Source organism: Protopterus annectens, chromosome 2.part1 (assembly GCF_019279795.1).
Source record: "Protopterus annectens isolate FY-2018-M chromosome 2.part1, PAN1.0, whole genome shotgun sequence".
Lineage (NCBI taxonomy): Eukaryota > Metazoa > Chordata > Ceratodontiformes > Protopteridae > Protopterus > Protopterus annectens.
In genome coordinates this window covers 1,653,913,669-1,653,932,212 of record NC_056729.1, presented here as the reverse complement: position 1 = coordinate 1,653,932,212, position 18,544 = coordinate 1,653,913,669, and the positions used below count along the sequence as shown (strand labels likewise).

The 18,544-nt window shown below is 39.0% G+C and overlaps 1 protein-coding gene across 9 annotated transcripts in view; it reads left to right on the top strand.

Annotated features, from left to right (window-relative positions):
- AGRN (agrin) overlaps positions 1–18,544 on the top strand; it is a 3,161,231-nt gene that overhangs the window by 2,858,800 nt on the left and 283,887 nt on the right. For all 9 annotated transcript variants that reach the window (XM_044063089.1, XM_044063082.1, XM_044063083.1 and 6 more), the window contains one exon: positions 1,458–1,829. In XM_044063089.1, coding sequence (XP_043919024.1) covers positions 1,458–1,829 — 372 coding nt within the window. The remainder of the gene's footprint in view (positions 1–1,457; positions 1,830–18,544) is intronic.

Here is an 18,544-nt window from a genome sequence, read left to right as displayed (position 1 = left end):
ACTTTTTAGTACATGTTATTTACAGTGCACGAGGATGGTTTGAGCTTTGATACATACTTTTTGATATTTTTATATAGCATGTGTAATTCGCATAGTCGTTTGCCTGGTTCTGTTTGATGCATCCTTAATAACAGATCACATGCTTGGCTTTTCCACACATCCATTTGAGTAGGTGTCACATTTGGTGTGTAGAGATGTTTTGTAATCTACTGGCTCGTACTAAGAGTTGGTTATTATCGTTTTATATTTTTCATGTTTTGTAGGTTGTTTTATTTTCTATATTTTACATATTTTTCATTGTTTTTTATCAGTAATGTTATTTAATTTCATGATTTTTTAAATATCTAGGGATGATCGGGTGTTTAGTTCTACATGATTTATGAATTAACGCCTTTTTTAAAGAAAATGAGTAGTTAGAAGCGTTAACGATTGATGATTAACGTCTGCTTTGTACTGTATGCTTCAGGCACTAGGACCAAGAACATCGCCTTGCTTTCTTTAAGATGCCCTATAGGTACTTAAAAGCACGTGATTTTCCGTTTGTTTATCTAATGCAAAGCTAACGTTTAGCTATGCTTATAGCTTCAAATCCAGTAAGGATTTTAATAATATAATTTTTTGTTGCATTATCATGTTATTGGCGAACATGACATTGTTATGGACGCTCCAGTGTGATTTATGCAACGATTATTTAGTGATGAACCTACGTCCGTGAGTAGTGCTTTATTATGGTTGACAATGTAACGACTGTAATATTCACAAGAATGAATGTCTATATATTACTGAATTTGAATGTAAGTTTGATGGTCTATGGTTTTTTGGCGTTATTGCACAGATCATCAGTGTTGTGTTTGACAAGATCGCTGGAACGATCTATGATTTTAGAATTTTGTGTATAACTTTCATGAACAGTTTTACTTGACGTTCTTCTGAATTTACTTCTGTCTCCATGACTATTAATTGTTTAATTGATTAGTTGCAGTATGCCTATCTAATGAGCCCGCCAAAAGGTTGTATATATGCATCTGATATTTTATTTTGAACTAATATATCTGATGAAGCATAGCTTGGCTATGCGAAAGCACTCATTTTCTGTTTTTGAATAAACGTTTTTGCTACTACTTTAAACGACTGCCATTGGATTTTATCTGGGACAAGCTGCGTTTTGTGTTTTGGTGATTCTCTCGTGGTGATTGCTCTTACATTTATACACTTACATTTTTCTTCGTTTGGTGAGAGCATCTTCAGCTGTGAGTAGTATTCCTGGTATTGCTGTTAGTGTTTAGAAAATGTAGTACAGTGTAAGATGGATTTTATTTTTTAAGTTAAGATGCTTCTCTAAGCACAATGTTGTGTGCAAAGTTGTGATTTCTCTTACTGTCATTTTCTATTGCATGCAGCATCTGCTGTTCTGTAATGCTTTATAAATTAACAGTGGCCTTTGTATTTCTTTGCAGACCAGTTGCCTGTCTTTACAACAACAACAATTACAACAGCAGCAACTACAATTCCATTTACAACACAAAATCCTGTGGCTACCACAAAAAGACCTTCTACCACAGCATACAGTGTAACACGCCATGCAGGCACCACTAGGCGACCAACAACGGTCACACTTGCCACCACCAGGAGACCAGTTAAGACCACAACCATGACACAAGCCACCACAACACGGAGACCTACCCGACGTCCACCAGCTGGAACTGTTGCTAAACCTTCAAAGCCATGTGACTCTCACCCTTGTCTCCATGGAGGTACCTGTGAAGATAATGGAAAGGATTTCACTTGCGTTTGTCCTGCTGGAAAAGGAGGATCAGTTTGTGAGAAATGTAAGGTCTCCTTTAAGTTATATTCTTAGACAGCATTACTTTATGGTGCTTTTGCCATACTAATCCTTTTTAGTGGTTTCTCAATGAATAATTAACTTTGTCTTGTATGTCAAGGTGCCAGTTCTTTGTATAGGAGGAGGGACCCTTGAGTACAGCCCAAATGTCCTTTCAGTGCTAAAGCTGGAGAAGGTCACTGGTGACAAAAGAATGATAAGGTTTTTCCTGCTTGTGTCCCTCTGGGGGATGGCTGGAGAAGTGTTTGTTAGGGTGCATATGGGTCAAAGTGCATGTTGAAGAATGGAGACTAGATTCATCTGTATACAAGGGAAGGGGACTTCTATTTATGTTTATTTATTTGCTTGCTAGGTTAGTCACACCAGGCGTGGCCTATTTTCAGGGGAGTCCCAAGGTGGTATCCGTACTGACTATGTGAACTTTGGGCAAGATGTGGGTGAAATTCCACTGTCCTTTTCTGGTACAGTATGTGGGATCTTTTACATCCACCAGATCTACAACCAGCCCAGGAAGAGGTGACAATGGTTCAATTTCCCATCCTTAGGACAGAACTTTGGTAATGCTGCACCACCCCCCCTTACTGCACTGCAGTGTCAATGTGGAAAAATGAATACAGATACCTGGTGTGAGAGCATAACTCATAACCTTTTTTGCTGCCTGTCATCCATCAGATCCCCATGGTCTGTTGATTCACTGATTTCTCATGGTGTGAGAGCTATTTTTAGCCCATTCATTCTCTGTGAGGTGAGATGTAATCACACAGTCATCATTGTGGCAGCAATTAGACCATATTATGTAAGTGGCCTAACTCATCCCTCTGGTGGTGACATAAGCTGTGCATCACTGTTGCATTACCACATGTAAATCTGATACAGAGGAATGCCTACACCTGGGCGGCGCAGTGGTTAACGTTGTCGCCTCACAGCAAGAGGTTCTCTGGTTCGATTTTCAGCTGGGGTGCCTTCTGTGTGGAGTTTGCATGTTCTCCTTGTGTTCACATGGGTTTCCTCTGGGTACTCTGGTTTCCTCCCACATTCTAAAGACATGCGTTTGGAGCATTTCTCCCCATACCTCCACTGAAAATAGGCTCTGTGGAGCCTAGTCGAACTTTCCCGGTCAACAACTGTTAAATAAATAAAATAAAAAAAATTAATAAACATGCCTTCTCAAGGGCTACCCACACTGACTTGGGCAGACCCATGCGCATCCCTCCTCTATCGAGACCACGTCTCAGGGGAATAACTTATGCCACTCCCATGGAGTACCAGGTTACCACAGGAGAAGGAGCTGTCACATCCCTCCCAGGTCTGCTCGCTGATATAACTAGCATATCTAATGCCACCTCCTCACTTTTTCCAGCTCTCCATGCATCTAGACAATCACGGGTTGATCTTGTTTATCAGATATGGGTCTAGTATCTGTTTAGTACTGGAACTCTTCTGGAGGGTATCTTCACCCATAGAGATGACTGGGCTCCATGAAAGTGCCTACTACATGCCCATCCTTTAAGCTTCAAATGAGCATGTGCAATTGAAGTGTAAAGCTTAAAGGCATCTCTCCTGTGGCTGCTTGGATGACAGCCTCACTATGGAATAGCTGAGATGCTGAGTCAGGTGGTCAGCAAACATAAAGAGAAAAATATAACATAAAACTCTGCCTTGTCTATTTTTTTCATTGAGCAGCATTACACTGTGGCTCAAAGCATTTTTTTGATATTCTCACTGCCTGTTGCCTTATCCTGTCATTGTGCCCAGTGCTACACACAGCTGTAACAGTAAGTACATCTTTCTTGTTATGTTTCCATGCTAGCTTTACCTTACCTGTCAGACACCATGACCAAACCAGCATCTGTGCTTTAGTTCTGCAGATGCTTGTTATACAAAAATTGAAAATCCTCTGGCATACTTTAGGCTTTACTGTGGCAAATAACTGTAAAAATAAATCCTCCTGTTTGTCTTGTAGTTATCATTCTCACTAACAGCCAGTGTATACTACTAAAGTTATTAACTGGATACAGTCCATCACATGCAGCTCATCTTGTCTGTTGGGCAGAATGTCAGTTTGGAATCTTAAATAATTCATTCATTCTCTGCAGTTGTTTGCCACAGTTGCTTACACTGATTTTTGACAATCTAGTTTCCGTATTACAGTGTGTCACATTTAGTGCTTTGACTTCAAGGGCAGTTAGCACCTCAACTCACTGTTGCCACCTTGTGGCAGTCATGCCTCACAGAAGTCTTATACTAATTTCAGGAGAAAGGAGCAAAAATAGTACAAAGCAATAATTGATCAGCAGCACCTCTGATTGCTATCCTTTGTGCACTGTATTAATTGCTGTGTCCCATTTTGTTATTGTTCTGCTTCATTAACCTCTCCTTTGTCATACAATTATTGTGTTAATTATGTTAGCAAAGACTTTCTGACCAGTTCACAAGGCACTCTGAAACATGGAATCCCAGAGTGCTTTGCAGCCCACTCTGTACTCATCCTGCACCGGTGGACTGCTTTTGTTTTATTTTATTCAGCCACTGCTGTGCTGGTGAAGACATAATAGCTCAAGAATAGCCTGCTATAGGTCCCCAACCATGTCCCAAGACTCTTACTCCACGTTCCTAAGCACCCTGGAAACTATTAGGGTCCAACCCAACACTCTCATACTAGGTGACTTCAACTACCTCTCCATCAACTGGGAAAACTATTCATGCACCAATACACTGGCCCAACGCTTCTTGGAATTCATCAATTCCAAAGCACTGGACCAGCTCACTCTTACCCCCACTAGAGGAAGCAACATCCTTGACCTGGTTATTACTAACATGGGCAACTGTTGCTCTACACCAATAGTCAATTCTTCCCTGGTTAGATCTGACCACAGACTAATGACCGTGGAAATCCACATCTCTCCCACACCCCCCGCAAAGGTAGGCACCATAAAAAACATCTCCAAAGCTGACTTTTGGCTCCTAAAAACAGAGGTGACTAACTTCACGGCACCCATGTCAATGGAAAATAGATGCATGACTGCCTAATCGTACACCAATGCACTGTGCGAACATGTACATAAATGCATGGAACTAGCCATACCCAACTGAACCAAGTCACTCTCCTCCAAAAAAAGGAAGCCAATCTGGTGGTCCCCTACCATTAATAAACTCTACAACAGAAGGAAGAAATTGTTGCAGAAAAAGGTGAAGTCTGAAGACTGGAAAAACTCCCTTATCAGCCTCAACAAAAAGTTGAGATCCCTCATCAAACCCTCTAAAGCCAGCTATGAAGGCAGAATTGCAGCAGACACTAAAAACAACCACAAAACCTTCTATACTTATATCAAGAATCTCCACAGCAACACCCAGGTTTGCTCTGAGTTACTGCACATTGTTACCTCCTATACTGAGCCAACAGATATTGCCAACATACTGGCCGACAGATTTAGTGCCAACTTTAGCCCCCCCCCCCCCCAAAGGACCAATCACAATACCAGAGGAATGCCAGACACCCAGCATTACTGCAGCACAGGTTAAAGCTGCACTAGCCAAGGCAAAGAATACACCTTCCATGGGACACAACAATATCCATGGATGTGTTCTACATGAACTACAAAGTGAACTGGCACCACATCCATGTGCCCTGTTCAGTCACAGCTTCACCTCAGGCTTTGTCACTACCAAATGGCGCACTGCTGCAGTCATCCTTCTTCATAAAAGGGATGCAACTACAGACCCTGGGAGTTATCGCCCCATTAGCCTGACGAGTCTGATATGTAAGGCTATGGAGCGCATCATCATAGACCTAATTAGCAAGGATATAGGGAATCTCCAAACTCTAGATCCCACACAATTTAGTTTTGTGAAAGGTAGGTCATGCCTGCTCAACTTGGTTGACTTCTTTGAGTCAGTCACCAGAGCTGTGGATGAGGGCAAGGCAGGTCATACAGCCTACCTCGATCTGGCCAAGGCCTTTGATACCATTCCCCACTCAGGAATTGTTGATAAAGTCACCAAACTAGGCATTAACCCCATATCACTAGGTGGGTTGCAAATTGTCTCACATATAGAACCCACAGTGTGGAATTAGCCGACTCAAGTCAGACTTCTGACCAGTCATGAGTGGAGTCCCACAGGGATTGGTCCTGGGTTCTCTCCTGTTTGGCATCTACTTCTCAGAAGTCCAGGCCAACACGGAGAGACTCTGGCTGACCAAGTTTGCAGACAACTGCAAGCTGGGAGCCATCATTAACATCTCAAGTGATGTAAACATCTACAGAAAGGTCTGACTGAGACCAATGACTGGTGTCGAAACCATGGCCTTAAGCTTAATGCTAAAAAATGCGTCATCATCCCCTTTGGGAAAAACTCAGTTCCCACTTATTACTACATCAATGGGAGCCCACTGAACACTGAAGCCGTTATAAGAGATCTTGGAATACAGGTTGACAGCTACCTCTCCTTCGACCACCACATTGCCACTGTGGTCAGAAAGTCCTTCTGTGTGGCACATCTCATTCCCAAGGATTTTGCATCCAGGAAGAAAGAGGTCATCATCTCTCTCTCTACTCTTCCCTTTTAGACCAATCAGCAAGTATAATGCCCCATTTGGCATGTAGCTCACTAGACACATGCAACACCTGGAAAGGAACAAAAGTACCTCATGAAGAGGATCGTAGGCCTTAAACACATGTCCTACATGGACAGACTCAAAAAAACTCCAGCTATTTTCTGTCTCATATCATGTACTAAGAGGCGATCTCTTCTTGACTTACAAAAGCCATGTCTGACCCAGCTCTGTTAGAAATGCTACATTTAAAGAAATCCCAATCCCTCCGCACCACATGCTCCAGAGACCTCAACCTCATTACTACAATCAACAGAACATGCTGGAGGGAACAGGTTCATAATCCAGAGACTGCCCATGCTCTGGAATAGACTTTCCATACATGTCAGGCAGAGCACCTCACTGGCCCTCTTCAAGAAAAATCTTGATGAGTGGATGGGAAATACAAATTTCACCCCGGGGATCACTCCAGTGGCTCTACTTGATAGAGACACTGGGAATTAACATCAGGCGGCACGAAGCCAGGGCACTTCTATGGGCTAGGCTTGTAAAGGCTCCAGGGCCATTAGCCTAGTACACACCTATGAATTATGAGTGGACACTTCCCTACCCCTTGGATCATAGGCAGCTTCATGGATCTATTGTTAAAAGGTCAGCTCTGTAGATTCCCTGATCACAGGCTCTCCTTAGTTCTCTCTGTGACCACATAGATTCCCTGATCACAGGCTCTCCTTAGTTCTCTCTGTGACCACATAGATTCCCTGATCACAGACTCTCCTTAGTTCTCTCTGTGACCACATAGATTCCCTGATCACAGGCTCTTCTTAGTTCTCTCTGTGACCACATAGCGCAGGATAGCTTCAATAATAGAGAATCGGCATGGAACACATGACATTGTGATACCTTGTCATGACACCCACAGTAAGGTGAGTCCTGCAGGTGGTAATATATTCAGCAGCCACCTGTTACAGGTGTGGCAGTGGCAGCCACCTGTTACAGATGTGGCACTGCCACACCTGTAACAGATGGCTGCCTAATACTGGTGTGGCGCTGCCTGTCAGTCCCGCAGTGGGATTCAGCTCTCTGGATCTCTGTTGAAATGTTGGGACTTGCAATGTCAGGTCCTGAAACATCAGAAAAAATAGAAGATCTAAAACACAGGAGAAGAACAAATGCAGAATATTTCTCTTCTCCTTTAAACTGGTTCTTTTGCAAGGGAACAAACGACTCTGGATCCCAGATCTGGGGAATTTATATAGTTCAAATCAGAGATTAATATGCCATGAAAAGAAGGGAATATTCTGGGAAATGGTAATCACATGCTTAGAATATGCAAGTCTGAGTTTGTGGTCATTCCGTCTCTTCATTCTGAGACTTGACATTGTGAGTGCCAACATTTCAAATAGTTAACCAGTACATGAGGGAAGAATAAAAGCAACTTTCTTTCTAACAGACTACAGCACCATCCAAGGAGGAGAAAACAATGAGTATTTGTTCATTGAATTGCTGCTACTGTGTTGTAATGTGTACAGCACATTCTGGAAAGAAAAAAAAAGCTAATTTTCTACAAAATGATTCTCCCATATCCATTGATGTCAGATCTGTTGTTTGACAATTTGTCATACTCCATGTCTGGACAAAAGAAACTTTTAAGAATGCTGCTTTGATGACTCCTGCCCTAGGACTTCTCCAAACTTTTTCAGGTACTTCCTGCCCTATTGTGACAATTTGCCAGTCTGTTCATTTGCTCCTGTGTTGAGACTGATGTCTAGCTTTTCCACCCCGTTGTAAATATTAATTTAAATGCTATTACTAGATATCAGTTTGTCAGCTATTAACCATTTCTGTAGCATCTCAGTGATATATTCAGCTGATGGCGATCAGCATCAGATTTCTGACATCTGGCATGTTATTCCAGTATCTCTGATTCGGTTCCGTACATTTTTATGAGAGAATAAATTCTAGTTTCACTCTGAGGCATGTGGCTTTGTCAGATAATGAAGCTCCTGTCATAATGTGGTTACGATGAAACACACACGTGCAAGTTTCAGCCACAAACATGCACCGCAGTAAAAAAAATGCATAGTTCTGCTGAAATGCTTAGTAGAATGCATTTGTCAGTCAGTTGGTGTTACATGGCATTGGTCTTCATGATGTCAGTCACATGACAGTTTCCCAATATGTCATACTTTCTGATGACAGTTTTTCAGCTTTTGCTTTGTCAACATGAGGACTGACAGATTAAGAGGAACATCATTGCTGGATGGATTGCTATGGCCTGCCTTCAGGTTTTCATTGTGAGTGCTTGTGAGGACAAATGTGTCTGATGTCACAGTAGAAAGGCTGATGGTGTGGAGTAAACAGGTGCTGCTGTGGCTTGTGTACTTACTGTCATCTTATTTTGCATTGTGAAGGGGTTAGGATTCACCCCCCTTCTCTTACATGCCACGAGTGATCCATTCCACTTCTTATGGCACAACAATTGTGAGTATGCATTAGTCTGCAATATGTGTTCAGAATAAAAGCATTTATGCTCAGTGTTTCGGAAACATAGTTTACAGTTCTTAAGTTGCTGAGAAAAGAAGAAACACAAATACTTGATACTTCTGGAAAAAAAATATTTATTTTTTTTAAAGGAATGATCACCTTAAAGCTGCTTATAAGAAGGGGACACAAGACCGTTGTCACCACTCTGGGAGTGCGTGGAGCTGTTTCTTCTTACATTCTTCATGATGTCAGTCACATGACAGTTTCCCAATATGTCATACTTTCTGATGACAGTTTTTCAGCTTTTGCTTTGTCAACATGAGGACTGACAGATTAAGAGGAACATCATTGCTGGATGGATTGCTATGGCCTGCCTTCAGGTTTTCATTGTGAGTGCTTGTGAGGACAAATGTGTCTGATGTCACAGTAGAAAGGCTGATGGTGTGGAGTAAACAGGTGCTGCTGTGGCTTCTGTACTTACTGTCAGCTTATTTTGCATTGTGAAGGGGTTAGGATTCACCCCCTTCTCTTACATGCCACGAGTGATCCATTTCACTTCTTATGGCACAGCAATTGTGAATATGCATTAGTCTGCAATATGTGTTCAGAATAAAAGCATTTATGCTCAGTGTTTCGGAAACATAGTTTACAGTTCTTAAGTTGCTGAGAAAAGAAGAAACACAAGTACTTGATACTTCTGGAAAAAAAATATTTATTTTTTTCTTAAAGGAATGATCACCTTAAAGCTGCTTATAACAAGGGAACACAAGACCGTTGTCACCACTCTGGGAGTGCGTGGAGCTGTTTCTTCTTACACAACACACATACCAGTCCTTGATCACTTTGCAGGCCTTTAAATAGAGATAAGACTTATTAACACAAAAACACTTGACCAGATAGTGTGCACACCCACCAGATACTGGACCGGGGACTGAGTAGTATGGAAATACACTGCATCTTACCCATTGTCATGTCCTCACTGATGAGATCGGACCACAGAGCTGTCTCCTTCAAAATAAAATTCAGCTCGGTAACCCCAGCAAACCCTGTAAGAATTATGAACTATTCCAGTGCAAACTACATCCTATTAAACAATAGTTTGTAAAAATGAATTGCCCCGCCCAACCCTGTGTGAAGAGACTATGTACAACCATGTAAATGGCTGTATTGAGGCTGATATACCTACTAGAAGTAAGCCCAAAACAAACTCTAGAAACCTCACTGGTGAAATCCTAACTTTAATAGGGTATATAACAAAAGGAAAAAGATCATGGCTAAAATCAGGAAGAGCAATTCCCATAATGATAAGGAGCTCTCCAATTAAACTAAACAGAGACTAAGAGGACTAATTAAGACAAATTAATTAATTAAGACAGGATAGCCAGCCATGAGGTCAAGATAACTATAAGAACTTCCACAGCTATGTCTAAAACCTCAAAGACAGCACTCATCAGTGTGCTGAACTGGTGGTCAATGGTGCCATTTCACTGAGCAGAGTGACATAGCGAATTTGCTAGCTGACCATTTCAGCTCACACTAAACCCCCAACTCTCTCCATGCCTCCTCCATGAAACATCTACTAGCATAACCCTCGCTGCCTAACCATTAATAGGGCGCAGGTCCTGCCAGTGCTCACTAAGGCCAAAAACACAGCCTCAGTGAGCCCTGACAGTATCCCATGATGCCTTCTAAATAGCGTGAAACAAGATCTAGCAGGACCACTTGAGTTACTTTTCAGCTGTAGCTTCAAAACAGACATTGTACCATGTGAGTGGAGGACTGCAATAGTTATCCTCTCTCACAAGGGTGGATGATTAACTGACCCCAGAAAGTACAAACATATTAGTCTGACTAGTCTAATATGCAAAGCCATGGAATGAATTATCATGGAAATGATCAACAAAGACACTGCCAACCTACAGGCATGGACCCAACCCACTTTGGCTTTATTAAGGGAAGGTCATGCCTACTAAACCTGGTGGACTTCCTTGAGAAGGTCAGCAAGGCAATGGATGAGGGGAAAATGTGCGTACCACCTACCTGCATCTGGCTAAGGCATTTGATATACCCACTCAGGTATAGTTGACAAACTCACAAACTGGGGATAAACCCCTACATAACTTGCTCGGTTGTCAGCTGGCTCACAGACATGACCTAGGAAATCAGGACTGGTGAGACCATGTCCAATAAGTTTACTAGTGGAATACCACATGCTGAGGCTGTTCCTATTAGGCATCTAGTTCTCAGAGGTAAAGGCTGATGTCAAGGGCCTTTGGCTGACAAAGTTCTCAGATGACTGCGAACTGGGAGCTATCATAGATTTCCCCCATGACACAAACATCCTACAAGAGGGTCTAACACAGACAAATGACTGTCGCCAAAGACACTGATTAAAACTCAATGCCAGAAAATGCATTATAGTGCCTTTTGAGAAAAGTGACACCTAGTCTAATTACGCCATCAATAAGACACCCCTAAGAATTGACCTAGTAGTCAGTGATCTGAGAACATACGTGAACAGTAATTTGTTTTTTGACCAACATGTAGCCCAGGTAGTAACCCAACTTATAAATAAGTGTATGGCATCCAAGTCCAAGGAAGTCATAGTGCCTTTTTACTCGGCCCTTATCAGACCCATCATTGAATATAATGCCTCCTTCGACATGTACCTGGCCAAACATATGCGACAGTTGGAATACCCACAAAGGTTCCTTACCAGGAGAATCCAGGGTATAAACACATTATGCAAAAAAATGGAGCGAGTACTGAGTTCACTCTGACAACAACACAAAGTACCAAAATGTAAAATAAAGAAGTTGCAGAGTTCCACGACAGATTTACCTTTTATTAAACAAAAAGAAGTAAGCGCTTTTGTGATCTACCCAGATCGCTTCTTCAGACTGTGTTACAATGTCAGACTATCTAACCAAGCATTTTAAAGCTTTAACTATTAGCACATTGCAGTTAATTAGTCACAATTACCTAATTAAAGGTAGTAATTAACATAGAAATTCCTTTCAGTAAAATTTGTTTAAAAACAACACTTCTTATTTAGCCATTAGCATTACATTGTATTAGGTTCTATCTTAATCTTGTACATATAAAAAACAAAATATATAATATTATACATAAGAATATAAAAAACATATATAAATATATATATATATATATATATATATATATATATATATATATATATATATATAAAAATAAAAAGTATATAACAATAGATACATATTTATAAAAATTAATGAGGCATGCCTATAAAGTGCATGTACATTCATATTGTTATAATAAACATCCTAGCAAAGTCTTGACCATCTTGACAGACAAAAATTAAATTATTTAATGTATACTTGAATTCAACTTGGAGAAATATAGACCTGGGGCAGGGGCAACATATTGCATAATAAAGCATGGATATATTTAAATAAATTCATACAAAGGCATCAACATCTGTTTAATGCTTCAGATGTCGAGCCTTTAGGAAGGGTTTAAGTGATACTGTTCATTTATACCTGGATGTTTATCAGTATTTGGTTTTATTATCCACTTTTGTTCAGATTCTTCCGTTCTGTTTTTTATGTCACCTCCTCTTAAGTCTTCCTTAACTACCTCAAGCACAAAAAATTTAAAGTTATGATCTTTACCTTCTTTTTAAATATGTTTAGCTAGAGCATTAGTTTCTTTACCTGTGGCAATGTCTCTAGTATGTTCTAAAATTCGTTCTTTTAACATCCCGTTTGTTTTACCTATATAATATGCTTTACATATCTGACAAAAACTGAAGTATACTATGTTATTAGTTCTACAATCTGCATACATATTTGCTTCTATCCTGAATTTATTGACTGGATGAAAAAAAGTAGTACAAGAAAAAAATGTATCTGCATGCTGTACATTTTCTACAGGTGTAAGTACCTTTCCTCTGTGATGCAAACTCATGTATGATATTATGTGATTTATAACATAGCTGCCTTTTAAAGACTTTTTGTTGATGAAGGAAAAGTGTGGTACTGAGTCTATCGCTGTTTTCAAATCCTTGGATGCAGTTAGAATATTCCAATTCTTTTTAAAAACATCACAGAACACATTTATATTGTTGGTAAAGGTAATAGGAAAACGCAGTCTCATGTCATTTTGTTGTCTGTCCTTTGTCTCTTGGTTTTCTATTCCCTCTGAGAAATAAGGACAACCTTTCTTTTCTCTTACTGCCAGTGCTTCATTGACACATAGATCTATTTCAGATTTAGAATAGCCTCTGCTGATAAACTCATCCTTCAGTGTTTCAGTTGCTTGCATAAGCTCACCGTCACTGTTATATATTCTCATGTTCCTAATCATCTGTCCTTTTAGGACATTTCTGCTAACGTGTCTGGGATGCATACTACCTTTATGCAGTAAACAATTTTTCCTTGTCGGTTTCCTATATAGACTAGTTTTCATATCCTTTAACCCAGATTTTTGAACCATAACATCCAGGAATTCAATTTGATCATAAGAATATTTATAAGTAAATTTCAAAAAAGTTACCTTGAGGAATATTTAATGGATAATAGAATAGACAAAGAAATGTATCAATTTTTAAAAGTAGAATATCCAGTATTGGCTACAATAGTGGGGGATACCCAAGAATCATAAAAATATGGAGGATCCCCCATTTCGGCCTATCATTTCAGGTAGTAAAAGTAAGACCTTTCCTTATGGAAAAGTAATAGATAGATAGCTAAAAAACATTTATAGCAAGGTCCCACACATTGTCAAAGATTCTTGGGAATTTTTGAGCAGGATAAAACCCCACTTTTTGAAAGATAGTGTCATATTTTTGACTATAGATGTGGTCGACCTATTTTCTTGTATACCTACAGAAGATGGAACAACTAGGTTTATTAACAGTATACAGAGGTATACGCAATTGGAATGGGAGAAAGTTGTTTTATTGGAAGAATTTATGGGTATTGTGCTGGATAATAATTATATATATTATGAAGGTGAACATTACAGACAGACCCGAGGTGTTGCTATGGGGGCCGCGTGTGCCCCTATGTTTGCAAACCTTGTTCTGTTAGATTAGGAAGATGAACATATGTTCACCAATCATTGGTACCAGTTCATTAGTTGTTACATCAGATTTTTGGATGATACATTTATATTGTGGACTGGTACCATGGACGAAATAGTATTATTTTTAGAATATCTCAACACTTCCAGCCCATACTTAAAATTTACCCACAAATGTGACAAAAGAGGTATATCATATCTTGATACATATATCTATACTCCGAGTAAAGGTTTTAGGTCAGAGATATATAGAAAAGATACCTTTAGTAACACATACTTGGAATTTTCCAGTAATCATCCATGGAAGCAAAAGAAAAGTATAATTAAGGGGCAATGTATAAGAGCAGCCCGGATGACATTGGACTATTCGGAGATGGTTAAAGAAATTGACCATATAGGAAACATGTTTAGAGAAAGGGGGTACCCAATGAACTTATTAGTGATGTTACAGGGTATGTTAAAAGAGAATGGGGGAAAAAGTATAAACCCTTATTGGGTGTGGCTGTGGAGATGCATGAAGAGACTACCAATAGTAATCAAAATAATAAGAAATATAACAGGGCCTGTATATTTGGGTTCAACCCTTACGTAAACGAGGTCAAAAGTAGTATGCATAAAAATTGGAATATTTTGCAGTGTGATGAGGGGGTGCATAATAAATTGGGAACTGAACCCCTTTTTGTATACAAAACTGGAAAGAATTTAAAAAAAAAATCCAAAATAGTGATAGAAATAACAATACAAATTCTGTAGGTACAAGCAAATGTGGACACTGCAATCAGTGTTGTGCCATATATGAGGAGCACACCCGCACTGTAGACAATATCAATAAAACAACAGTAAGGTTCAAGAAGGGCAACTGTCAGACCCAGTTTGTGATTTATCTAGCCATCTGTACAAAATGTGCATGTTTCTACATAGGAAAAACTGATAGGAGGTTAGGAAACCGAATATATGACCATCTTTATTGTATAAGAAAGCAAGATACTAACAACGCCGTATATAGGCATATTAGGGATAGTGAGACTTGTAACACTTTCAAGTTTGCAATTGTAGAGTGTGTAAAGATTAATCCTAGAGGAGGTGACATGAAAGGTATATTGGGGGAAAGAGAAGTGAAGTGGCAAATATTATTAAATGCAGCCACTTACCCCGGATTAAATGATTGTATTCCCACCAAGCCCCTGTTAAGGGCCTAGAATGGGTAAGAAAAAAGTAATATTAATAGTAGAGTAGGTATTGTTCCAAGTTGATTATACTCATCGAGCTACAAGTTTCCCACAGTTTTGTGTGTTCATTGTGAGACACAACTAATAGTTGTATTTTTAAATTTTTATTTTTATTTTACTATGTAATTTTATTATTGAATATTATGAATTTTATATCATGCGTAAACAGTTATATAACTATTTAGTTATTTTATATGTATTTTCATGATTTTAAATGGTTGTTGTGTTATGAGAATCCATGTCAGGATGAGTCATTCAGTATCCATGAAATTAATATTCATGAGATCAAATTGGTGTATCACAGGATTGGATAATTTGAATTAATTAGTACTTATTTAAAGGCAGTTAGTTTTTGAAATGGTGTTCTGAAGAAGTCTATGGAGGATAGATGAAAGCGCTTAACCTGATGTACTAATAAACGACAGTTTTGGTATTTTCTGTCTCTTTCCTCGGAACCGGACACTCATTTTTCACCAGTTATATCGCATTTATTGACTGGCAATTGTTGGGTTTGACTGGTGTAGTACTTTTTTGGCTAAATAAGAAGTGTTTTTAAAAATTTTTACTGAAAGGAATTTCTATGTTAATTACTTATATACCTTTAATTAGGTAATTGTGACTAATTAACTGCAATGTGCTAATATTTAAAGCTTTAAAATGCTTGGTTAGATAGTATGACATTGTAACACAGTCTGAAGAAGCGATCTGGGTCGATCGTGAAAGCGCTTACTTCTTTTTGTTTACTAAAGGTAAATGTCGTGGAACTCTGCAACTTCTTTATTTTACATATAAACACATTATCCTATATGGATCACCTTAAATTTTCCCTATCTTTGTACTTGGACTACAACTTACTGAGAGACGATCTATGCCAGGCATACAAGACATCCTTAGATCCAAGTCTGATGGACATCCACAAAATGAACAGCATCAGAACAACTAGATCAAGGATTTAAATTTTGCTTGTGACATAAATAAGAAATGTTGTCGAGACAGATATGTTTCTCAGAGGATCCCCATGTTCTGGAACAGGCTATCCATCTATGTGAAGCAGAGTCGATCCCTAACACTATTTAAATATAACTTTGACCAATGGATGGGAAATTAGAAAGACTTAGAATTAGGAAGATAGCAATGCTCAAGCTAACATACCCTCTAGAAATGTATTCAACATACCCCTCAGTATAAATGCCCATGATAAATAAGGACACAGTTAAGCTGGGTTGCACAGCTAGGCTTAGAAAGGCCCTGGTGGTCATAAGACTTATTTATTTTATTTTATATTTGATTACCGGGTTGGACTGACTGGGCAATCAGGTGCCCATTTTCAGCAGAGACGTGGGGAGAAAAGCTCCACATACATGACAATCATAAAAATAAAAAAGCTCTACTTACATAATAAAAATACAAATGTGAGAGACGAGTACAAATTAATATATCAAACAAACAATAGAGCAAACACACACACACACATGCACACGCACACACTCAAGCGAGCACCCCGAATGCATATGCACATATGCACTCACACAGACATGCAGAACAAAGACTCTGCCACGAATTGCCTGACCTAAGAGGTATATCCAAAGGCAATGTACACAAAAGTAAAACAATGTATCTACTTGGCAAACACTCACTGTGTCCTTTTCCAAAGTTCAACACTATCCCAAGTACTCAGTTATTTGAGGTACTGGGTCATTTGTTTACCGGAAACATTTTTTTCTTACTTATTCTTTTTAATATCACTTTCAAGGCCCAGCCTGGTTGTGGAGATCCAACAAGCATACTTATTTAACCTTTTAAATGAACTGCCCTTTTTGGTTGCTTTTTAATTGCATTCTGTGCCACAAGGGCATAGTTAAATGCAGCATTCATATGTACAGTCATCCTTTTGGAAGGAAACTGGAGTAGACAGAGAAAAACCCAGACAGACACAGAAACAATAGAAATTTCACTTGACAGTGTCCGGAGTTCAGGATTGAACCCTAGATCTTCGAACTGTGATGTACAGATATTACAGCAAAGGTACCATGCTGTTTTCATTTGCATTATATTATTTCATTGGAACATATGTAAAACAATAATATACAGGTGAGAGATAGAAAAGAATTTTAATGCAGTAAAAATAAAGAATGTACTTGAAAGCAGTATTTAACAGATAATAGTAAGGTTACAATAAAAATGTTTGAGTTGGGCATTCTTAACTGAATTGCTTTTATTATCACATATTGCAACTGGTTATTTTTAGTATAAGAAAATGATAAATGCCTGCTGCAAATTATATATCATGTGCTTGACTGAAATTATTATAACAACATTGTGTTTAATTAACCTTTTGTAGTGTGGCTTGTTAAATTGTATTTATCACTGTCATTGTTATCTCTATGAAGATGATTTCTATGGTACACTTCATCAGACAATTTGGTTTCTATAATTTGCAGGGTAATAGCCAGAGGGGTGCGGGGTTGAATCTCACTTTGGACAAAGTGTTGTCTCATGTGAATGTAGTGCTTCTTGTTCTTCTGCAGTGATGTGATATTATTTGGCAAGCAGTGGGCTGTTAAAAGACAGGGCTGAGAATCAGGTCAGATAAGAGGTTTTGGGGTTCTCTGCAGCATTCTTCTTCATAAAAAGCAATGAATTTCCAGATGGGAGTAGGTTTATAATAAGTGGTAAAACTAAAAACTTGAAAGGGACTCATTTTAGGTCATTGCAACATGGGAAATCCCTTTTTCCACCCAGGCCCTAGTGGAGGTATTTACACCATTTTATGGGGAAGTTTGAGTTTACTGGCTATGTGTTTGTGTGTTTATATTTTGTATGGATCTGTGTCACATGCACATACAGTAGATTCCCTCTTATCTGGCTTCTCTTTAACCGGCCATCACATTTCTGCCATAGCCGTAGCAAAAAACAGCAGAGAAGAATACAACTTCTACTTCCTCTGGGCTTAATAATGACAGACATTTGAGTTTTAGACTTTATATTCATTAGGAAAATGCATACTAACAGACATCATGTTATTCTAGCTGTTTATAACCTATAAATTCTGTTTTGTATGCATTTGCTGATTAACCAGCCATTCATTTACCCAGCCTAAGGTCCGGTCCCAGCGAGACTGGTTAAGAGGTAGTCTACTGTACATACATTTACAGGTTCAAGACAATATGTCAAATGTCCATTTTATTGAAAATGTGATGGTATATGTAAGTTATCAAAAATGCATTGTGTCAGATGGAAAGTTTACTGAAAATAAATGTCAAACAGCTGAATTTTGATGTTGGGAGGTAAGCTTGGATTTTAGTTTTTCATTCCAAAATGTTTGATTGTATCAAACATTTTGGCATTAGGGAGTAGGAGTGTGTGTGCTTG